The 18,866-nt window shown below is 44.1% G+C and overlaps 1 protein-coding gene across 1 annotated transcript in view; it reads left to right on the top strand.

The window, feature by feature from the left end:
* The window catches only part of TMPRSS15 (transmembrane serine protease 15), a 90,162-nt gene that overhangs the window by 17,062 nt on the left and 54,234 nt on the right, over positions 1–18,866 (top strand). Inside the window, exons 7-10 of the mRNA XM_050937118.1 lie at positions 2,362–2,470; positions 8,066–8,175; positions 16,588–16,725; positions 17,772–17,921. Of these exons, the coding sequence (XP_050793075.1) occupies positions 2,362–2,470; positions 8,066–8,175; positions 16,588–16,725; positions 17,772–17,921 (507 nt within the window). The remainder of the gene's footprint in view (positions 1–2,361; positions 2,471–8,065; positions 8,176–16,587; positions 16,726–17,771; positions 17,922–18,866) is intronic.

Here is an 18,866-nt window from a genome sequence, read left to right as displayed (position 1 = left end):
ACAACCCTGTTTTTGTCTACCGTAATACACCTACTTCAAGCATTGCTACTTTGCTAAAAGAAATTAACCTACGTTAGCGGTGAAGAAATAAACCTTCATTGGCAGGTAAAGATTCTGCACATGAAACAGATGGGCTGGATCCTACTCTTTTGACGTTAATGGGAGTTTTGTCATTGACTTAAATGAGAGCAGAATTAAATCCTAAATGCACCCAGCCCCCAAGACAAGTGGCTGGAGCTGTCCAGATTCTCCTGGGATGGAGAAACAACAAGAGCAATCTCCAGGATACCACACATTGGACCAAAAGAACCTTTTTCTGTCCCAGCAAGGGAAGCAGCTGGAGCTTCCCAGAGGCTCCAGCAATGAGGCAGAAGAAGTTAAAATGACAGCTGAGACTCTGCCTTGCCCTGACCAGAGATGCCTCCTTTCTCTGCAAGGGAAGTAGTTGGAATAGCCCAGAGTAACCAGTGAGGTGGCTAGGGAAATCAAAAGGGACAACTCCAGCTAGCCCTGTGCCAGTACCTTTAAACACTAACCCTTTGTGACTGTTGGGGAAATCGCCTGATTGGATAGGTGCATTTATGCTTTAATGCCCTTGTGTTGTGTAGTTCTCTTACAGTCAGTCTAAGGTCTGTGATGGGGAGGGTTGGATGAGGGGCAGATAGTAAGAGAGAGCAGATAAAGGAAAGGGGGATGGGAGAGGAGCAAAAGAATATTGTTGAACAAACAAAGCATATGCCAAACTTTGCCTTAGTCATGATGGAGTGATAACTCTGCAAGGCTGGCACCTATTTTGCTACACCTCTATAAGAAAATACCACATCTTTATGCACTTTATAAATTTAGCACATTACTATTATTATTAATAATGGGATAATAGCCACATCCATATTAATAAAGATAAAAATTTCTTACTAACAATACATAACTTGTTATGGTCTGTATCAAAATGACCAACTTTCTCTTGCACCCTGAGTAATATGTGGCATTTGTGACAAAGTTCCTCCTCTACCTCAGTGAGTCCTGTGCTTATTGGTAGATTTGATCACCTCAGTGATCTTCCCCACAGTCTGGATCAACTCCTCCTGTGTCTGATCAGGAGCTGGGAGGTTTGGGGGGAACCCGGGCCCGCCCTCTACTCTAGGTTTCAGCCCAGGGCCCTGTGGATTGCAGCTGTCTATAGTACCTCTTGTAACAGCTGCATGACAGTTACAATTCCCTGGGCTACTTCCCCATGGCCTCCTCCAAACACCTTCTTTATCCTCACCACAGGACCTTCCTCCTGGTGTCTGATAACGCTTGTACTTCTGGTGTCTGATAACGCTTGTACTCCTTAGTCCTCCAGCAGCACACCCTCTCACTCTCAGCTCCTTGTGCCTCTTGCTCCCAGCTCCTCACACACACTTCCTCTCCTCTGGCTCCTCCTCACCTGACTGGAGTGAGCTCCTTTTTAAACCCAGGTGCCCTGATTAGCCTGCCTTGATTGGCTGCAGGTGTTCTAATCAGCCTGTCTGCCTTAATTGGTTCTAGCAGGTTCCTGATTACTCTAGTGCAGCCCTTGCTCTAGTCACTCAGGGAACAGAAACCTGCTTCTTCAGTGGCCAGTATATTTGCCCTCTACCAGACTCCTGTACACCACTGGCCTGGGTCTGTCACACATTGCATTTAACATATAGTAACTGTCCATTTTTCAAGTAAAATATCTAAATGATAAATAGAAAGCGTAGAGGAAAACACTTATGTTATTTTAAAAATAAGACTACCATAACGATCAACGTCAGTGAGGGTACAGGAAGAGTATTTAATATAAGATTTGGACAATCTCTCTGTTTTAGCAAAAAAAAATACTTTATGAAATTCAAAACATGTAAACATAAAACTTTGTCCATTTTCATCAGTTCTTACTGGGCTTTTTGCATTTGTGTTTTTGCTTAAATTCAGTGATTAAAAAAAAAGGTGTGAACCACATCCTTCATGAGTTCAAGGATGAATGAGCAGTAGGAAATATGAACTCTAAAGGCAAGATCTTGTTTCTCTGCAAATGCACTTAATAATAATAAAACAGGAAAAGAGAATACAAAAAAATGAATGGCTAGATAAGCAGTGTTGTCTCTGACTACTGTACAATGTTTTCCATAAGATGTCAGTGAGACAAAAAAAAATCAAGCTTGTATAGGAGTTAGAGATAGGAAAAATCTGTTGGGTCATTTAGCTCATCCCCCTGTCAATGCAGGATTGTTCCCTATAATACATTTTCAAAATTGTGGATGTAAGCCTTTTTCTGAGTCCAGTTTTAATTCAGGCAATACCTTCAAATTTCATATTGTTCTATTGCAAATATTAATGATTATTTCTTTACAGCTACAACTTGTGATGGAAAATTTATGTTGACTGGCTCCTCTGGATCTTTCCACTCTATTAATTATCCAAAGCCTTATAATTCAAACATCATTTGTCAGTGGATTATACGGTAAGTAGCTTCAAAACATGTTGTTACCTAGCATCTATTTGATTGTAAGGTGTTCTCATTTCCTATATATCAGAACTTATTCCTTGTATTTTGTATTCTCTGTTAAGATGTCCCTGTAAAATGTACAATAGAAATTTCTTCCATTTCTGTACACAGCTTTCTTTAAAAAAAAGGCACAAACTTCAAGAGTGAAATATACCATCAGTTTTCTAACTTAAGATATTTGATGCATAAGGTGGTAGGGATGGTGTGAGAAACCTTGGGTACTGAATTTCTGTATATGGAAGTACATGTCTGCTCTGGATAATTTGGGTGTATTGCCACTCAATTGACTCTCCATAGCGCAGAATGTTGTCTTTTATAAAATATTACTGGAAATATTACATTCAAAGCAGTAGTTTTGAAAGAGATAACGCTATTGTTGATGAGTGGGATTTTCAGATATGCCTAAGTGACTTAGGGACACCATTCTCTGCTGGAAGTCAATGGGACTTCTGTTCCTAAGTCACTTTGGCCAGCTCTTCAAAGGTTTTTAGACCGTTAACTCCCAATGATTTCAACGGGACTTATCTTCAAGGATCTGGGCCTTAGTTGCTTCTGAAAATCCCACTCCATGCCAAGTGGCAAACTCAAAAGTACTTTGAGAGGCAAAGGCTCTTGTAATGGCTTTGTAAAAGATGGCAGTCTTGTGATCCTCATGTACTCAATGAGTGTGATTAATTTGGGAGTTAGACACCTGAATTCTACTGAAACTCAATAGCAACTGGGATCTTGAATCACACAGGCTCCTTTGAAAGTCCCAGTCTTTGAGGTTGTTCTGTCACAGCAGGTCCTTAACTTGCCCATTTATCTCAACTAGTCAGCAGCACATTTAATTCTTGTGTTTTCCTTTTTATAAACACATTCACCACTCTTCAGCTTCTGATATCTGCAGTGCCATTCACTAGTAATTTCTGGCAAACACTAATAATCAGATATAGTGGGTACTATATATTAAGGGTCAGATTTTATCTTCAGATGCATGACAACTTGTGCTCCTTAGCCTGATGTTTCCTAGAATATGAAGCATGGTGAATAATTGTCTGGATTATGCTACCTCCAGGTAGGCTAGTGAGGGGACCATATGCTACACTCTTTCAAATGTTGCTGTAGAAGCTATGATTACTCCAAGAGGAATTATGATTATGCATATGTGTCCAAATATGAACTGCTATTACCTAGCCCCTAGAGCAGTGGTTCTCAACCAGGGGTACATGTACCCCTGTGAGTACACAATGGTCTTCCAGTGGATACATCAACTGTTCTAGATATTTGCCTAGTTTTACAGCAGGCTACATAAAAAGCACTAGTGAAGTCAAAACAAAAAAATTCATACAGATAGTCATTTGTTTATACTGCTCTATATACTATACACCAGAGACTGGCAACCTTTGGCACGCAGCCCACCAAAGTAAGCCCCCTGGCAGGCCAGGCCGGTTTGTTTACCTGCGGCGTCCGCAGGTTCAGCCAATTACAACTCCCACTGGCAGCAGTTCGCCACTCCAGGCCAATGGGGGCTGCGGGAAATGGCTTGGGCCAAGGGATGTGCCGGCTGCCGCTTCCCTCCACTACCATTGCCTGGAGCGGTGAACCGTCACCAGTGGGAGTTGTGTTTCCTTTTCTATTTGTTTCCTTAACAAAGACATAATTTCATTTTTTTTACTAAAAGCATAAACATAATGTGATACCAACAGTGTAGTCAATTTCCCTCCATCATATTTAATTACACAAGTCCTCCCCCGGTGCATTTACTTTTCACAGCATTCTTCATTTTTTTCATTTTCATAAATATATTTATTTATGTTTCTATCTGTGCACAGCCACAAAAGAAAAATAAAAAGGAGTACAAGCTGCATGAAACCTTTTTCCATGTGTATCTCCTAACTGGTTCTGACAGACATGTTGAGACTGTTGCTTTCAAATTGTATTTGGACTTCCGCTGGGAATCAACCACAGAGAAGAACAAATTAATAGTTCTGTTGGAAAGATTAATTGATTTTGGCAGTGGACTTATGGATCTTGGACCATCATATATTTCTGATGGGGAGAGTACGGAGAGAATTATTTAGAAAAAATATGGAGAATGTGATGTGGGGAAATAGGATGCAGCACTTGTGATATTGAACTGGTGTGACAGATTGCTGTGCAGAACCACCCAGAGGATTCAAGGGGTCTGGAGAAGGGACGGGTCTTCGGTGGCAATTCAGCAGCGGGTCCCTCTCAGAGGGAAGGACTTACCGCTGAATTGCTGCCAAAGAATGAAGCGGCAGCAGTAGAGCAGCCTAAGGGCCACCAATCGCAGCTTTTATTTTTTCTTTCCCTGCCGCTTGTGGCGCTTGTACTTACCGGGCGGTGCTCCGAGGCTACGGCAGCAGTTCAGCTGCAGGTCCTTCACTCGCTCCCAGTCTTCTGCTGCACTGAAGGACCCACCACTGAAAACCCAGAGCAACATGTGGGGCTCAAGGCAAATTGTCCCACTTGCCGTCCCCACCCCCAGGCAGCCCTGTTGCTGTGCAATGCTTAGAAGTGAAGGCATAGAGCCAACTCATAGGTTAAACAACACCGGTTCTTCTGAACTTAAATTGTGGTTTTGGAACAAGGAGGAAAGTAGCATGGACTAAGTGACAGATTCTGAAATCTTTACTCCTGTTGATTATCATAATACTCCACAAAAGTTCATTTGACTTAAATGAGGCTACTTGGGGATTAAGGTGATACTCATCATAAGCCAAGTATCAGAAGATGGCCACAAATTAGCAACCAGTTTCAAAAAAGAGCTACCCATTTCAACTTCTGATTCCAAATTATTAGAAGGTTCAAACTCTGAAGTACACGTTTATGTATGTAAGGAATCTGTAGGCTCTGGTAGTAACCAAGGTTATGAGTTATCACTATATAAGAATTTACCCAAGCATTAAAACCTTTTAGAAAAAATAGAACAAATGGCAAAGAGAATAAAAACTCAAGGTCTAACAACTAGGTTTCTTCAACAGTTTGAGAAAAATCAGAGTTGCTGTAGGCTTTTGCAGGAGTGTACGGATGGAGCTAAAGAGACTTCCACTTTTTCCTGTCTGTGAATGAATGAATTAAAAATTTATTTAGTATCAAACACTGATATTACATGATGTGCCAGATATAGTAGTGAATTAGGGAACTTAATTAAATCTATTATTATGATTAAAATGTATATAAAAGGAAAGGCAACTATAGGTGATACAGTTTGGGGCAAAATATTGAAGACTTTAATGACAGGGTTTATTCATGGGCAGTATTGTCAGGAAAGAAAGTGGTTGTGTTTATATTGATCTATTTTAGTTTAAGTGATAAAATAAGCCTAATGTTTGCAATCAAGCACGCTTATGCTGTCAAGCTAATGAAATACACCTGTAGTGAGAGATGGTAATAAATAAAAGAAATTGAAACTGAACAGTGAGTTTATAAGGACAGTTGAGCAAGGAGTGGAATAATCAGAAATGTAACTGGTTATATATATTGCATGGACTCAGCTCAGCCATACATACCAAGGTCTCACCATTGTTGCTGAAAGAAGGAGAACAGAAATGGAAGATTTATACAGCTGTTTTGGCCAGTTGGAAAACAACAGTTCTTGAACTGATTTTGCATTGTATAAAGGACTGTTATAACAAGTTTAAAGAGTATCAAAGAATACAGAGGGACTTTGTATAAATGATATGAACTTTGGAGATTTCAGCAACTAGTAGAGAGTTGCTGGAGAAGCTGCAACTTGAGCAAGCATAACTGCAAAGTTGGCCCACAGATGTACCGCAAAGGGGGTCACAGAAAGCAATTTGTGGTGGTTAGTTGCTGACCAGAGCAAACCAGCCAATGTTCAAGATACCTCTCAAGATGTTTGCATCAACAGCTATGACCTAACTTGCTGTACACAAACTGGTGTAACAAAGCATGTTGCATAAAGCGCCTGGAAAATTCCAGTCCCTGTTGCAAGAACTCAAAAGCTGATGTCTCGTTCCCTGAGAGAATGATGAGAAAGGACAACTCTTATTTTGATTGGTCATTTCAAATCTTCTGAAGCCGTATGGGTAACCATCTAATTGGTCCATTCCAGCACCTCCAAGAAAAGAGATAAAGTTGAACCACCTCACAGAAATGGGTTCAAAAGGCCTGTCCCCAATAGAAATGGGATCAAAGGGCCTGTCTCTTTCAGTACATCGGTTCCTGAAAACCAAAGACATCTGGACTAAGGTCCTGGACCAGCCACCAGGGACTCTTCCTGCTGACATTAAGAATCTATCTTGGATAGAAAACTTTAACTGAATGTTTCTATTTTCCAGAAATTCTGGTTGCCTACTAGCCCACTGGGGAGAAACTATAGTTGTGTCTGTCTTTTGCTCCATCTGTGTTTGCAATGCGAACACCTACTGTGAATAATAATTGAGCTAAAAAGCTGACCACTAAGCAAAGATCAGGTGATACAGATTTTCTCTTAGATGATGAGCCAAATTAGTCAACTGACCACTTCTTGAAACTAGGTACCTACTTAGTAAGGAAGTGTACATGCTTGTATATGTGCTTTAAAGAGTGTCAGAGTTATAGTGTGTGTCCTTGCTTTGTAATAGGTTCCAATCAAGATTATTGTAAAGTAGCTTTAGAAACGAAAAATTTTTGTTGTTAACTAAGATTGTAAAAAAAAAAGTGCATTCAGCTACCATAATGAATGGTTGCATACTGCCTTTTAAATTCTAGGTGTATACAGACATAAAATGAGACCAAGTATACAAGATTCTTGTACTACACTCAGTCTATACAGTTTGTCATAAAGGTATGAGTTTGTTAGATGGTTAGGAGTGTTAATTAGATCCTGGGGCTAATATAATTCATTGGGACATGGGAGATAACAGTTGATTACTATAGATTCATTGGGAAAGAGACGTTGGTGAATTGTTATGAAAGTAACTGACCAAACTGCAGGGCCTTCTTCTGAGCGATTCCTGGTCAAATATGTAAACTAAGTCACCTTCCCAAGATAGTAATTGAGGATAAATATTATTTTCTATTGTGATTGTTTAATTTGATTCTGAAAATCTGAATGGTTGTATCAACCAATTTTTTAGTTTGTGTTATCCAAATTATAGTCCAACATTAGTTTTGTTTCCCTATATCTTATTATATTAGTTGCTGCTGGTAAGGATATTTAATAAAAATCTATACAACTAAAATTCAACTCTCGAGTCCATTTCTCTAGTTAAGCAAATTAAAAGAACCCTAAAAAAGATGGTATGGATAATCAGTTAAGCAGTTGCGTAAGTGAGGTTTGTTTTGTATGCTATCTTTCCTACAGTTTCCACTGTTGAAGAGGGTTCCTGTCTGTTCTCTTTTGCTATTATACAAAGTGCAATGCTTCATCTAAAATTTCACCATGATTAGCACAGATTAGAAAAGCTGATAATGCAATTCCCATAACCTTTCTGAACTATCCATTAAACAGCCTTCATATGAACAGTTCATTTACTACAGAAAAGGTAAATTACTGAAGCATATAATCTTACTTTTTTTCTTTTGTTTTTGTTATTTTAGTACAAATCAAGGATTATCCATTAAACTAAACTTCACTTCCTTTGATACCCAACAATATGCGGACATTTTAAATATTTATGAAGGTACAGGACCAAGCAAGATTTTGAGAGGTAAGGCAAGATTACTTTTCAATCATTATTGTATTTTGAGGTGAATCAAATGCATGTATATAGTTGTCCAAATTACCTTTTTCTCTGTAGATTTCTGATCTAAACATATTTGCTTACTCATATAAAGTAATTTTCTAATTTTTTTCTAAGATACAAAGGAGAGAGTCACTTTTTAATGCTTTATTTGGCTTACATTCTAAATAAATCAGAAGATCACCAAGGCTTAGTATTTACCACTGTGTCCTATTTTAAAGAAATGGGATTCCACCTGTATTTTACCTGAAAAAAACCATTTAAGCAAAAGACGGTTACTCACCTTTGTAACTGTTGTTCTTCGAGATGTGTTGCTCATATCCATTCCAGTTAGGTGTGCGCACCACGCATGCATGCTCGTCGGAAGATTTTTACCCTAGCTACTCCGGTGGGTCAGCAGGTCGCCCCCTGGAGTGGCACCGCCATGGCGCTGGATATATGCCCCGGCCGACCCGTCCGATCCTCAGTTCCTTCTTGCCGCTTACTCCGACAGTGGGGAAGGAGGGCAGGTGTGGAATGGATATGAGCAACACATCTCGAAGAACAACAGTTACAAAGGTGAGTAACCATCTTTTCTTCTTCGAGTGATTGCTCATATTCATTCCAGTTAGGTGATTCCCAAACCTTACCTAGGCGGTGGGGTCGGAGTGAGATGTCGCAGAGTGCAATATGGCGGAGCCGAAGGTTGCGTCATCCCTAGACTGCTGAACCAGGGCATAGTGGGAGGCGAAAGTGTGGACCGAGGACCAGGTCGCTGCACGGCAGATTTCATGAATGGGCACGTGAGCAAGGAAAGCAGCTGACGATGCTTGAGCCCTGGTGGAGTGCGCAGTCACGTGGCCCGATGGGACGTGAGCCAAGTCGTAACAGGTGCGGATGCACGATGTTACCCAGGAGGAAATCCGCTGTGAGGAGACAGGAAGCCCTTTAATCCGCTCAGCCACCGCGACAAATAGTTGGGGGGGTTCTGCAGAATGGCTTAGTTCGTTCTATATAAAACGCAAGCGCTCTACGAACGTCTGGGGAGTGTAGCTGCTGCTCCCTGCGAGACACATGCGGTTTTGAGAAGAAGACAGGGAGGAAGATCTCCTGGTTAACATGGAAGGCTGCTACCACCTTGGGGAGAAAGGCTGGATGTGGCCACAACTGCACCTTGTACCTGTGGAACACCGTATACGGGGGGTCCACCGTGAGGGCCCGAAGTTCCGAAACTCTTTTAGCGGAATTGATGGCCACCAGGAAAGTAGTTTTCCAGGAGAGGTAGAGAAGGGAGCACCTTGCTAAAGGTTCAAACGGAGGGGACATGAGTCTGGCAAGAACCAGGTTAAGATCCCATGTTGGGGCAGGGCGGCGTACCTGAGGGTAGAGGCACTCTAGGCCCTTAAGGAACCTAGATACCATCAGATGGGAAAACACCTAGCGGCCATCCTCTCCTGGGTGGAATGTAGAGATGGCTGCCAAGTGGACCCTCAGAGATGATACCGCCAAGCCCTGTTGTTTGAGGGACCAGAGGTAATCCAAGATGTTAGATATGGCGGGAAGGAAGTTCCGCTCCACGCACCAGCACGCAAAGCGCTTCCACTTGGCCAAATATGTAGCTCTAGTGGAAGACTTCCTGGTACCTAGCAGTACCTGCTGCACCAAGGTGGAGCAAAGCAGCTCAGAGTGAGTCAGCCACGCAGGAGCCACGCCGTGAGGTGGAGCGACTGAAGGTCCGGGTGATGGAGCTTGCCGTGGTCCTGGGTAATCAGGTCCAGGTGAAGAGGCAGGGGAACAGGGTCGGCTACGGACAGGTCTAGCAGCATGGTGTACCAGTGCTGCCGAGGCCACGGTGGCGCTATCATGATCAAGCGGGCTTTGTCCCTGCATGCTTTCAGTAGGACCCTGTGGACGAGTGGAAACAGTGGAAAGGCGTAGAGCAGGTGCGTCATCCACGGCACGAGGAAGGCTTCCACCATCGAACCCGGTGAGAGGCCTTGAAAGGAGCAGAACGTCTGGCATTTCCTGTTTCCTCGGGATGCAAAGAGGTCTATCCGGGGAAACCCCCACTTCCGGAAGAGTGGAAGGGGCAACGTCCGGGCGAAGCGACCATTCGTGGGACAGGAAGGATCTGCTGAGGCGCTCCGCCAGCGTGTTCCGAACTCCTGGGAGAAAGGACGCGACGAGGTGTATAGAATGGGCTATGCAGAAGTTCCATAGTTGTAAGGTTTCCTGGCACAGGGGAGAAGATCTCGTGCTGCCCTGTTTGTTTATATAGTGCATGGCTGTTGTGTTGTCGGTGAATACCGACACACAACGGCCCTGCAAGTGTTGTCGGAACGTCTGACAAGCAAGGCGGACCACTCTCAGCTCTCGGACTTTGATGTGGAGACCCAACTCGTGAGGTGACCAATGGCCTTGGGTGCGTAGGTGCCCAAGGTGAGCCCTCCAACCAAGGGACGATGCATCCGTTGTCAGGAACCGCGAGCACTGGGGCGGATGGAACGGGAGCCCCGCACACACCATGGAAGGATCCAGCCACCACCGGAAGGAGTCCAGCACGGTCGAGGGAATGGTGACGACCATGTCCATAGGATCCATGGCTGGACGGTATTGCGAGTTGAGCCAGGATTGGAGGGGCCGTAGGCGCAGTCTTGCGTAGTTTGTTATGAACGTGCAGGCCGCCATGTGGCCCAAGAGAGCGAGGCAAGTCCGTACCGAAGTTAGCAGCACCACTTCGAAGTTAGCAGGCGCCTCCGGATGATGGCCGTGAGAGCCTGGAACAGCAGCAGTGGTAGGCAGGCTTTGGCAAGAGTCGAGTCCAAGGTGGCCCCAATAAACTCTATCCTCTGAGTGGGGATTAGAGTCAATTTTTCCACATTGATCATTAGACCTAGATGTAGGAAAAGGTTCTTGACAATGCGGACGTGACTGAGGACTCGCGTCTCGGAGGTCCCGCAGATAAGCCAGTCGTCTAGATACAGAAAGACATGTATCCGACTGCGGCGAAGGTGGGCGGCGACTACAGCCATACATTTAGTGAATACCCTTGGGGCTGTAGAGAGGTCGAATGGGAGGACCGCGAACTGAAAATGCTGCCGGTTGACCAAGAACCGGAGGAACCTCCTGTGAGGTGGAAAGATATCTATATGGAAGTAGGTATCTTGCATGTCGAGGGTGGCATACCAGTCTCCAGGATCCAGGGATGGGATAATGGTCCCCAGGGATACCATATGGAACTTCAACTTTACCATGTATCTGTTGAGTTCCTGCAGATCGAGGATTGGTCTGAGACCTCCCTTTGCCTTGGGGATCAGGAAGTAGCGGGAATAAAACCCCTTGCCCCGTTCGTGCTCTGGTACCTCCTCTATGGCTCCTTTGGCGAGGAGCGCTTGCCCCTCCTGTAGGAGGAGTTGCTCGAGAGAGGGGACCCTGAAGAGGGACGAGGGAGGAGAGTGGAAGGGGGGAGTTGAAATAAATTGCAGATGGTATCCAAGATTCAACGTGCATAGGACCCAACGATCTGACGTTAGCTGGGACCACGCAGGGAGGAAGAAGGAAAGCCGGTTGGAAAAGGGCGGAGACGGATCCTTTAAAGAAACTGGTACAATGCCCTCGGGCGCACCTTCAAAAGGAAGGTTTTGGCCTGGGGGGAGGCTTGGAGGAGCTTTGGTTCTGGCCCCCTTCGTTACCTGATTGTCTCCGGCGACCGTTTCTGCCTCGCCGTCTGGCAAAGTCCTGTCTCTGCCGGGGTTGAGGGTAAGGGCGGTGCTGTTGGGGTCGGAAGGGCCTGCGCTGAGTTACGGGCGTGTGCATCCGTAACGAACGCATAATGACCCTGTTGTCTTTTAGGCTCTGCAGCCTAGGGTCAGTTTTGTCCGAAAATAGCCCTTGACCCTCAAATGGAAGGTCCTGAATCGTGTGCTGAAGCTCCAGGGGGAGGCCAGAGACCTGCAGCCACAAGATACGGTGTATAGTCACGCCAGAGGCCAGAGTCCGGGCGGCTGAGTCCGCGGCTTCCAGGGAAGCTTGGAGGGAAGTTCTCGCGACCTTTTTCCCCTGGTCGAGGATCGCTGAGAACTCCTGCCGTGCATCCTGTGGAAGCAGCTGCTTAAATTTGTCCACCGCTGCCCAGGTATTGTAGCTATAGCGGCTAAGGAGGGCTTGCTCGTTGGACACCCGGAGCTGGAGAGCTCCCGCAGAGTAAACTTTACACCCAAGCAAGTCCATACGTCTCACGTCCTTCGATTTAGTAGCTGGGGCCTGCTGGCCATGGCGCTCCTTCTCGTTAACCGACTGGACAACGAGGGAGCAAGGAGGAGGATGTACATATAGATTTTCATAGTCCTTTGAGGGCACCATGTACTTGAGCTCTACTCTTTGTGCAGTGGGTGGAACAGAGGCCAGAGACTGCCATATTGTAGTGGCATTGGCCTGTATGGTTTTTATAAATGGGAGAGCCACTCTAGTGGGGGCATCGGATGACAGTATGTCCACCACTGGATCTTGGACCTCTGGGACCTCCTCGGCTTGTAAATTCATGTTCTGCGCAACACGCCTGAGGAGGTCCTGGTGGGCCCTGAGGTCAATTGGAGGAGGGCTGGTCGACAAGGTTCCAGCTACCGCCTCGTCAGGAGAGGACGAAGATGAAAGACATGGAACGAGTGGGTCTGAAGAGGGCTCCGCCTGAAGCAAAGTGTTCATCTCCCTGGGGAGCTCTGAGTCCTGTGGCTGGGTCACCCCTTCCTCCGTAGCAGGAGGGGGAGGGCAGGTAATCGTGGCCTCCGGTGCCCTGTGTTCCGAGGCCATCGACCGCAGAGGACCTGGGGGAGGGCCTTAGGCTTGATGGTACGACCAAGGTATCCAGAACCCCCACTGCTGCGGACCATGTTCCTGAGGCTGGGGCTTGCTGAACACGGCAGCAGGCACGTCAGTGTCCGGGGCATATACACTATCCCCCTGAGAGGACAGGAATGGCTGACGGGACGGCCATGGAGGAGCCGAGCGAGGCTGGTATGAGTCCCTCGCTCCCGTCGTTGGAGATCTCCTCGGTGCCGGGGATCAGTACCAGGAATCGTAACGGTACCGAGACTGGGACCTGCAACCAGCGCGGTGCCGGGAGGTCGACCTGGATCTCGATCGTCTATGACAGGACTGGCTGCGAAAGTCTCGGTGCCAGGAGCGGTACCTGGAGCCGGAGCGGTACTGAGAGTACCGACTGGGACGAGAGGTGGATCTGCGCCGCAAGTATGATCAGTGCCGCCTGGATGAGCAGTGCCGGGACTGCGAGCGGCATCGAGATCGGGACTGGCTGTGAGACCTGGAGCAGTGCCGAGATCTAGATCGGGATCGGTGCCGGCTCATTGACTCCATCGAAGGAGGTATGATAGCGGCAGGTTTGCCTCTGGACCGGAGAACCCGCACTGGCGGTGCCGGGGGTTGAGGCAGGGCCGATTCAGTCATGGTAATAAGGTCCCTAGCCGAGGAGAATGTCTCCAGCGTGGAGGGGACCATCAGCTCTACCACGGGTCTCACCGGGGAGCTCTCCTGGACCGGACTCGACGGCCCTCTCAGGACCGGAGTTGACGGTACCACAGGCATTGGTGTCGCGGCATGGGAGAGTCTTTAACCGAAAGCCCCTCTCCTTTTTAGTCCGCGGCTTAAAGGCCTTGCAAATGCGGCACTTGTCGGAGATATGCGATTCCCCGAGGCACTTTAAGCAAGAGTCGTGGGGATCGCTTGTGGGCATCGGCTTTTTACAGGCCAAGCACGGTTTAAAGCCTGGTGAACCGGGCATGGGCCTAGCACCGGGTGCGGGGAAGGGCTCGAGCCCCAACCCCACTAAACTATGTACAATAACTAACTAACGACTGTAAACTATAAAACTAAGATACTAAGAACTAAGTCAACTATTCACAACTAGAGATTAGACTAACAGAGAGAAGCTAGGGAAGTGGAGGACAGCTAAGCTGCGCTCCACTGTTCCGATGACCGACACGGGCGGTAAGAAGGAAATGAGGAGCGGACGGGTCGGCGGGGGTATATATCCAGCGCCATGGCGGCGCCACTCCAGGGGGTGACCTGCCGATCCACCGGAGTTGCTAAGGTAAAAATCTTCTGACGAGCGTGCACGTGCGGTGCGCACACCTAACTGGAATGGATATGAGCAATCACTCGAAGAAGAACTTCCATATTTTGATAAGGGGTTTAAATACATATTTAGAGAAAACGTTGGGAGGTTTCCTTATCATTATAGTCTGTGTTGCCTTTGTAAGAGAAGGGAAATGTGCACTACAAACAGTGTCTGGATGGAGAAAGGGATATATAGTGAAGAAAGATGCAATTCTGCCTCTGTGACATTATCTCACCTCACCCTAATACACACATGGTTACTTTGTGGGTGATAAGGAAGCTTCAGTTGGGAGATCCCTTGGTAGTATTGCTTCTGCAGCAGCCATGCTTCCCAGGATCTGAAGGAATTGTTGGGGAAAAGATCTGGTGGTAGCATAAAGGCATAGGACACCCATATGCACTTTACCACCATTAGCTCTCTCCAGGATCTGTAGATCCAGGGGATAGAACCTTGGCCTCTTCCATGGGGCACTACATATCCCATGAAGGAAAAATTACAAGGGATTTCCACACAGAGTTTCCATTCTGCTAAGAAGGAAAAAAATGTAGAAGGGAATAATTTGGTACATACATATCTATATCACCCTAGTTTTAAATTATCATTTTGGCATATTTTTAAAGATTTCATAGAATCATAGTCTATCAGGGTTGGAAGGAACCTCAGGAGGTTATCTAGTCCAACCCCCTGCTCAAAGCAGGGCCAATCCCCAACTAAATCATCCCAGCTAGGGCTTTATCAAGCCTGACCTTAAAAACCTCTAAGGAAGGAGAGTCCACCACCTCCCTAGGTAACCTGTTCCAGTGCTTTATCACCCTCCTAGTGAAAAAGTTTTTTCCTAATATCCAACCTATACCTCCCCCACTGCAACTTGAGACCATTACTCCATGTTCCGTCATCTGCTACCACTGAGAACAGTATAGATCCATCCTCTTTGGAACCCCCTTTCAGGTAGTTGAAAGCAGCTCTCAAATCCCCACTCATTCTTGTCTTCTGCAGACTAAACAATCCCAGTTCCCTCAGCCTCTCCTCATAAATCATGTGCTTCAGCCCCCTAATCATTTTTGTTGCCCTCGCTGGACTGTTTCCAATTTTTCCACATCCTTCTTGTAGTGTGGGGTCCAAAACTGGACACAGTACTCCAGATGAGGCCTCACCAATGTTGAATAGATGGCAACGATCACGTCCCTTGATCTGCTAGCAATGCCCCTACTTATACAGCCCAAAATGCCGTTAGCCTTCTTGGCAACAAGGGCACACTGTTGACTCATATCCAGCTTCTCGTCCACTGTAACCCCTAGGTCATTTTCTGCAGAACTGCTGCCTAGCCATTTGGTCCCTAGTCTGTAGTAGTGCATGAGATTCTTCCGTCCTAAGTGCAGGACTCTGCACTAGTCCTCATTGAACCTCACCAGATTTCATTTGGCCCAATCCTCTAATTTGTCTAGGTTCCTGGGTTTAGCAGGCCAGTGCTCAAGCCACTGGGGTATCCTTGCCCTCTTAAAGTTAATTTGAGTCTTTCCATTGACCTCAGTTGGGTATTGGCTCATGCTCATAACCAGGAAGCTAACTACAAGACTGAGTTACTTATTGCATTACCCCTTTAGTTTCATAAATAATTTTTAGAATTCCCAGTCATATATGATTTTTGACTACACTGTAATTGATTTTGTTATATTTTTCATAGTTTTATGATGTATACATTATTTAAAAAATAAAACTACAAAGTAATTGTAGTGTATTTAAAGTTCTTTGATTCTAAAAATAAAAATATTAATTACCAAACCATGGGGATAAGCTCAAGTAATGAAATCACGTAGTCGACCTTCTGGTCTTAGAGTTTTGGATTTTATACATGTATCAAAAACTCCAGAATATTTACAGGGAAATAAGTATGAAGTTGAAGAGCTAATATGTGAATAGTTAGATATTGCAAAATACAATTAAATCACAACCATAGCTTAGTTACAGTCATTATATTAGAAAACATACTTTGTTCACTAGCTGGCATCTGTGCTGAAGTTAAAGATGGATGTGCAGATCTGAGGGCAGAGCTTTACCTCACAAAAGTAATTATATTTTAGCTAATTAGAAAAATGCTGTTTTGTTTGTTTTTTTAGATAGAGCTACCGCTTCTGTAAAGAGGGATTTATTCAGAATTGAAAGAAACAGTCATGCTCACTCTCTTTTTATAATAGCACCACTCATTTTAAGTGACACTGAATTACTTTCTGTAACTGATCGTTGCTTTTTTATTTATTTATTCTTAGCTTCGCTCTGGGGGACAAATCCTGGAACAGTTTACATTTTTTCTGATGAGGCTACAGCAGAGTTTATTACAGATTATTCTGAAAATTATAATGGATTCAAAGCAACATATACCGCATTTTATACCAGTGAGCTAAGCAGTAAGTATCTGGATCCATATTGGTGAGCCCTTCTGCTTCTTCAAAGCTCCATTGACTTCCACATGAATCTGTGTAGCCTTAAGATCTGCCTATGTGAAACTGATTGCAGTATCAAGACATTATAATATTATTTATATTATAGGTTTAATAAAACTAAAGCTCATGGATATGTCATAAGAAATATATTTAAGAATGAGCAATTGAAAATCATTGGCATTACCATTTGTTCAGTATCTGCTCACTTGAGGTTGAATTAAACTGTGGAGTTACAGGTGGCTTAACTCATTGCAATGGGTGATGGTCCTAGAACAGTTAAAAGAAATAGAGGAGCATATCAGCTTCAGTCAACAGAAATATTGGAAGAAAATTTAAATGTAGCCAATCTGTTTGTGACAAATGAAGGACAACTACATGAGTTAAACTTAGATGTTTCCAGATAGTCAGGAAAAAAATTAGTCCTAGGCTGGACAGGTGATTGCTGTCTAGGATGCTGCCTTTTGAGTAATGGGGGTGAGGAGGGCATGACCCTGGGGAAGAATACAGCTACACAAGGCAGCTGGCTGGCCAAGATTCCTGTGCTCTGGGAACCCTTGCATAAGGTGTGAGCTGCAATAGAAGGTATAGTGTGCAGAAGACAAGATCCCCTTCCTACTGAGGACGAATACTGAGCAAGATAGTATGGGAAAGAAAAAGAATTGTGGAAGCCTTCTAAAGGAACAATGCTGGAGTGAACCCGAGGAAAGGAGGAGAAAAGAGAATGGGATATTGTTGAGCTATCAAGCATCAAAGGAATTCTTAAGTGCCTGAGCACTTAGGGTCAACTCCATGGATACTGCAGCACGTGAAGGAGTTTAGGCTCATTAGGAAAACATATACACTGTTTCAAATTTATAATTTTGCTCCTGAGCGGAGTGAATCAAAAATGGCCATGTGTTGCAATCCTCACAGGCACTCTTAAAAATTCAAACTGTTTTTTCATAAAAATGCACAGTTGGACATGCTGATGAAATCATCAATCTCACGCTCTTATCTGATATTATTCACAGATAATGAAAAAATTAACTGCAACTTTGAAGATGGCTTTTGTTACTGGATTCAAGATTTAGAAGATGATAGTGAATGGGAGAGAATTAGTGGGCCTACCTTTCCCTTTATGTCTGGCCCTGATTATGATCATACGTATGGCAACTTGTCAGGTAAGAACAAATTATAGCAAAGAGTTTAAGAAAAGGAACATCCAAAGAAAAAAGTTAATTTTAAACAAATAGAGAATATTCATGGGCTGCACATTTGGAATTAGTAATTGTGAATACTCATTCTAGAAAACTGAATCTGAAGTTTATGCTTATTCAATGGGAAAACAAAAATATTCCCATATGATCTGTCAGCCCAATCAATTCTAATCAATGTAGTTTGAATTTCACTGTCAATCATTGCAACAAACTGTTTGTGAGACTGAGAATTATTCAGAATTTATTCAGTGATTAATTAAATACAAAAAATTTTAATCTGCAAAAATATGTTACTTGAAGAAAAAAAGGCAAAATTACCCAATATGTTATTTGATATAAAGTATTAATCTGGCTGTAATACATAAATGTACACTCCCTAAACAGTCTTGAGAACAGTATCTGATTTTCATTCTCAAATTCTGCAAGCCAAATCAGTTGAAATAACATGGAATTCATATAGCAAAACATTTGGCAGTGATTTTCAACTCTGAATTTTTCATTTATTCTAGATGTTTCCTCTTTCATCTCACTAGATCTAAACTGACAATTCTTATATGCAATATTACCATTATTTCAACATTCAGATTTCTACTGCCTCAGTCTGATGTAAACATATGAGTTTGCATTATACACAGATATTAAAAACGTTCAATTTTGTTTGCTTCTCTCCAAAAAAGCAAAAGAGATAATACACGTTCAACAATCCTCGGAACCAAATCAGCATAATACTTCAAACCTACACTATAAAAGATTTACTTTCAACTTAAATTAGATTTAACCTTCACCTCACTTTCTTCACATCATGTTGTATTATACGGTGCCAGTCCTCATGCCAAAATGATGCATGCTACATAATAATACATATAAACAGCACAAGCTCCAAAGAAAAACTATATGTATTATTGGACA

The sequence above is a fragment of the Gopherus flavomarginatus genome, chromosome 1 (assembly GCF_025201925.1).
Source record: "Gopherus flavomarginatus isolate rGopFla2 chromosome 1, rGopFla2.mat.asm, whole genome shotgun sequence".
Classification (NCBI taxonomy): domain Eukaryota; kingdom Metazoa; phylum Chordata; order Testudines; family Testudinidae; genus Gopherus; species Gopherus flavomarginatus.
This window is presented reverse-complemented; position numbering and strand designations above follow the sequence as displayed.